Below are 5,701 nucleotides of genomic sequence, written 5' to 3' on the forward strand. Positions count from 1 at the left end.
GAAGGGACAGAGTGTACTCTTAGCAAGTTGCTGATGGTAAAAAACTGGGAGAAGTGGCTGACACACCAGAAGTCTCTGCTGCCATTCAGCGAGATCTGGACAGGCAGGAGAGCTGGATGGGGAAAAGCCTTATGAAGTTCAACAAGGGCAAATGTAGGGTCCTGCACCTGGGAAGGAATAACCCCATGCACCAGTTCAGGTTAAGGGCTGACCCGCTGGAAAGCAGCTCTGTGGAGAGGGCCCTGGGAGTCCCGGTGGACAAGTTAACCATGAGCCAGCAGTGTGCCCCTGTGGTCGAGAAGGCCAATGCTATCCTGGGATTCATGGAGGTGAGAGTGACCAGCAGGAAGAGTGAGATTTTTCGCCTCCTCTACTCTGCCCTAGTGAGGCCACATCTGGAGTATTGTCTCCAGTTCTAGGCTCTCCAGTTCAAGACAGACAAGGAACTATTGGAGAGAGTCCAGCGAAGGGCTGCAAAGAGGAGGGGACTGGATCATCATTCTTATGAGGAAAGGCTGAGACCTAGATCTGCTTAGCCTGGAGAAGAGAAGGCTGAGGGGGGGTCTTATCAATGCTGATAAATATCTAAAGAGCAGGTGTCAGAAGGACAGGGCCAGACATTTCAGTGGTGTCCAGTGACAGGACAAGGGGCAATGGGCACAAACAGGAACACGGGAAGTTCCATGTGAACATGAGGAAAAGCTTATTTACTTTGAGGGTGGCAGAGCACTGGAATAAGCTGCCCAGAGAGGCTGTGGAGTCGTCTTCTCTGGAGATATTAAAAAAATGCCTGGGTGGAAGAGTGAGATTTTTCGCCTCCTCTACTCTGCCCTAGTGAGGCCACATCTGGAGTATTGTCTCCAGTTCTGGGCTCTCCAGTTCAAGACAGACAAGGAACTATTGGAGAGAGTCCAGCGAAGGGCTGCAAAGAGGAGGGGACTGGATCATCATTCTTATGAGGAAAGGCTGAGACCTAGATCTGCTTAGCCTGGAGAAGAGAAGGCTGAGGGGGGGTCTTATCAATGCTGATAAATATCTAAAGAGCAGGTGTCAGAAGGACAGGGCCAGACATTTCAGTGGTGTCCAGTGACAGGACAAGGGGCAATGGGCACAAACAGGAACACGGGAAGTTCCATGTGAACATGAGGAAAAGCTTATTTACTTTGAGGGTGGCAGAGCACTGGAATAAGCTGCCCAGAGAGGCTGTGGAGTCGTCTTCTCTGGAGATATTAAAAACATGCCTGGCTGTGATCCTGTCCAACCTGCTGTAGGTGAACCTGCTTTAGTAGGGGAGTTGAACTAGAGGATCACCAGAGGTCCCTTCCAACCCCAGCCATTGTGCGAATCTGTGTCTTTCTCACTGTGTGTTTGATCAGGTAATGGTTCCGCAGAGCCAACAATTTCAGAACTAGACTCTCTCAACAGTGTGAAAATACAAAAATGGGGCACAGGGGATGTGCAAAGCTCACGTGCTGCTTGCTGAAGGCAAGCATTTGTGCTGCTCCCTCTGTTAGGCAGGAGAAGGCAAAGCTGAACAAGGTGCTTGTTACTTCACACACAGCATGGTGTTTGCAGTGGGAAGAAAGAGCGAGCTGTGCTGTCTCCCTGCCTCTTTCTGCTCTTTTGCTCTGCCTCCGTTTAATGCATTGATGGCTTTCTCCTTCCTGATTGCAGCTGCAGGGACACCCATCCTTCCAGCTGATAACTGTGTTCTTTCAGGTTTGTAGTAGGAATAAAAATGAGTTACTTTAAGAAGACACGCTGGGACTGAAATCTTTATTTTGTTGCCCAGCTGTGTTGAATACAGACCTGAGCTGCTATGCGCTATGGTGGTTATCAGTACAGGAGCCTAATGCATGACTGGTTTCAGTACAGTTTGAGATCTTTTGGTCTCAGGCACGTGGCTTTCAGGCAAGAGGCAAATTTTGCAAGGTCTTTTTCTTATTCACTCGGCCAGAGAGATCCCACAGAAAGGAACTCTGTGTTTAAATCTTTTGAAAATGCATCTGTGTCTGTTATTAAACTTCGTATAAAAGGAGTCATCAGTATAACTGATCCTGTAACTGACACTGCGTGTGTTGCTGCCATTCCTAGGCTTCTGCGAGTGTGGCTTACCTGCCGGCTGTGCACGTGTGAGTGCACATACATCCTGTATGTGCAGGGTGAAAGAGGGAGGATTGGTTTGTTGCACAGCAGTGGTCAGAATTGTTTGGAAGGAGCTTAGAGCTGATGGGAATTAAGAAAGCCACCCCTTTAAATAAATCCAGTTAGCATTTGAGCAATTAGTTTCCATAGTTTTTAAAAATGAAATCCATTCTCCTCCTGATTGTCCTCTTCTTTTTGAGGAGAGGAACTGAAGGGCAGTTTTAAAGTATCTGTGGTATATTTTTGGTGTAGATCAAATCAGTCGATGAGAAGTTAAGTTGCACGTATGTCTCGCACATATAAGTCAAAAGCATGGCATTTTAAAAGCTCGGAGTACTTTATGTCTGACTTAAAAAGATAACTGACCATGGAGTTTGTGGGGTCTGATATTACATAGTTAAATGTGAGTGAAATGCAGATACAAAAATCTGACAGAGGGTGAAGTCTGAAAAGATCTGCTCTGAAATTGCTTATGTTTATTTCATCAAAAGGATTTAGTAAATCTTAATGTTCTTAAAAAAGCAACATCCGGAAGAAGAACATACAGTGGTTTTTTTGGGTTTTTGTTTTTTATGGAAGATTCTGTGAAATGGAAGCAAAACACCCCCATTGCTGTGAGGGAAAAGGTTTTTGTTCCTCTTTCAGAGCGCTAATTTCAATGCAGCTTCAAATTTGGAGCAAGCGTAGTGTAAAACTACCCAGCCTTTAGTTCATTTTTGCTGCCTTCTGTAGTTCCTTAAACCTGCAGAGCCAGGTCTGACAGAACAGCCTGTCTGGTAAAAGAACCCCAAGAAAGCTAAATGCTTAAAAGTTGGCATTAATCTTCTTTCAGACAAAATGCATTAGACTATTCCTTTATACCAGAAATGAAATCAGTGTTTTCTTGAGCTGCTGGCATGTTTGTTCGATTATTTTACCTTTCATATAATGAAATCCAGAGCCTCAGGATGTCTTCTGACATAGCAATTGCAAGGGAATATAGAAGTCATTTTTCCAGCTCTTTCACATTGTTCCTGCTCGTTTGAGAACTCCTTTTATTTATCAGCATTTGAATGCAGTACTGCTTTCTTGCTATGAGCAAAACAAGTGCTAAAGACTAGTGAAGGGGTGTAGTCTGTTGAAAATAGAGAATGGTATCTGGTATTGAACTGGGAGAGAGGGATGAAGTGACCTAGTGTGTTTACTGAGTAATCATCCATATTCTTTGTATAGCATCATGTAATACAGCTATGACATAAAAGCATAATGGGTGGTATAATGTTTCATGTAAAATTTAGTTTAACCTTTCTCAGGAACGAGGCAACCCACAGACGTTTCTGTAGGTTTTGCTGCTGCCTGATGCAATGAGAAAATCAGAGCAGCACCAAAGCCAATGCTCTAATCTAGGGGAAGTGGAGTTTTCCCAGCCAATAGTGCTTTTTTACCCCTTCTGGACAGAAAAAGGAAATTAACTCCTCCACTGCAAAAATCTTTAGCTTCAGAATTGTACCCCTCCCCCTTCGCGTTACGTAATTTGTTAATTCACTTTGATGGTGCTGTGCCTCTGGATGCTTAGCATTGCTATTCAGGATGATTTTAGAGAGTTTGACTGGCAATGAACTCTTCTGCTCCCCCCATTAAGGTGGCATTAGGGCTGAATAGGGATGTAGGATGTCCTTGGACATGTGAGTGAAATGGGACTTAAATCTAGAAGAAACAGAACTATCGAGGTCTGCTTTGGCTAATGGTGTGTTTGATAGAGTATGTGTATATCCTTTATTTATCCCCTTTCCTCTTTCCTTTCCCAGTTCTACTCCAGCTCTTCACTGTACTTGCACCCACATAAACTCATTCGATACCCATGCCTTCCTCTACCATGAGCAAATAAGGTGTCACATAAGCATTTAGAAGCTGAGAGAGCAGGGGAGAAGTGGGCATGGGTTGCAAGCAGGGCAGTGGGTAGGAGTGGAGAGTTCAGGAGGGTCTGCTGGGTTCTGCTGTCAGTGGGGAGGAGGTGGGAGAGGTTGCAGGGGCAGGGCTAAAAGGGGGCACCTGGTGTGCAAGGGAGTGGTAAGAAAATAGTGAAGGGAGATAAATCCTAGTGCAAGGTGAAAACCATTTATCATGGTGTATGTGGAGTGTGATAGCTGCTGATATAAAACATACCCTGGGAAATGCACTCGTACAAAGAATATTTTGCAGCTCGTTGTAGTTCATGTCCATTAACAGAACAAGAAGTCAGGAAGTTTATTGTTACATGTGCTGGCAAGTGGTTAGACAGATAAATGCAGCTGGCAACATTCTGAGGAAACTGGAAAGGTGAATGTGTGAGTCAAGTGTCCAGGCTTTGAAATACCTGTGCTTCTGATGTATTTCTAGACAGCCACACATCCTTCACTGGAGCTGTGATCACCAACTACAGCAAGTACGCCCTTCATTCTAGGGATAGGAGTCCTGACCCAGAAACCATTCTGTCTTCATTAGCTGGTGTTAATTTAAATATATGCAGTACTGCCTCTCCAGTAATTTGTGCTCAATTTTAAAAAGGCAGTGAGGAGAATGCAAGGTTTCAAATTAAAAATTACTGTATCAGCTGTTAGTTGTTCAGTATGTTTATTATTGTCACTGTTAATATTTTTTTAATGTTTAATGTACATTTTTGTAGCTATCTTCCACCCTTTTGACTTTACTCTGTCTTTTGTTGTTAAAAAACCATGGCAGATGTCTGTCTTGTGTTGATATTGGGAGACAGTGGCCAACTTACCCTTCTAATCTCTATCTGGTAGACTGAATATTTCATTTCTTACACCTCTCCCCAAATGACAAGCTTTCCAGAGTTCCTCTTTTTTTTAACTAATTAGACGTTTTACATTTCTTGAAATATGGATGCAAACAACTAGCTATGTTTTTTCAGTTATATGAAAGTGTTGCCACCTTCCTACCCAGATACTTTTCTGTTCCTAGGGCTGTTATATTCTCCCTCTGCTTAATAACTGCATCACTGCAATCTCACATTCATTTGCTTATTCGTGGTGATGTCCGTGTCCCATTCAGAGCTGCAGCTTTTTGGAATACGAACCTTACTTCATGAAATTGGCATAATTTTCTTGTTAGGGACAGTCTTGACCTTTGTAGTTGTCTGAATGCCTGCTTTCAGAAGAGCCTGTCTTACCAAGTGAGTCAGGTTATTTTTGCAATTAAGTGGCTTGCCTTGTTGTTTGTCACTTTATTAGTTTTTGGGATGTCTACAAATTTTACTAGGGTGATTTTATATTATCTTACGGGTCATAGATCAACTGTTTCAAAATTATGCCTGAACTGGAAGACAGTTCTCCGCTAAAAACTGTTTTTTGGGATTTATATTCACCCCATTTTTATTTAATTTAATTACTAGTATTTTTTTAATAAACTACTAGTATTTTTGGTATATTGTAACTGTCTAACATTGACAATGGTAGATTTACTTCTTATAACTGCCGGAGCTCTTCAGCGTTGCAGTTATAACAGCTTCCAAATTTTGAGTGCATGTGGGGTAATGCCCCCCCCTTTTTTTTTTTTCTGACTGTGGTTAAATATG

At 43.0% G+C, this 5,701-nt stretch overlaps 1 protein-coding gene across 1 annotated transcript in view; it reads left to right on the forward strand.

Annotated features, from left to right (window-relative positions):
• Window positions 1-185: 185 nt before the first annotated feature.
• Window positions 186-5,701, forward strand: part of EPB41L4A (erythrocyte membrane protein band 4.1 like 4A) — a gene marked incomplete at its 3' end in the record, with an annotated part of 62,308 nt that continues 56,792 nt past the window's right edge. Inside the window, exon 1 of the mRNA XM_010141961.1 lies at window positions 186-329. Within this exon, the coding sequence (XP_010140263.1) occupies window positions 186-329 (144 nt within the window). The remainder of the gene's footprint in view (window positions 330-5,701) is intronic.

This window comes from Buceros rhinoceros, unplaced genomic scaffold (assembly GCF_000710305.1).
Source record: "Buceros rhinoceros silvestris isolate BGI_N320 unplaced genomic scaffold, ASM71030v1 scaffold15168, whole genome shotgun sequence".
Classification (NCBI taxonomy): domain Eukaryota; kingdom Metazoa; phylum Chordata; class Aves; order Bucerotiformes; family Bucerotidae; genus Buceros; species Buceros rhinoceros.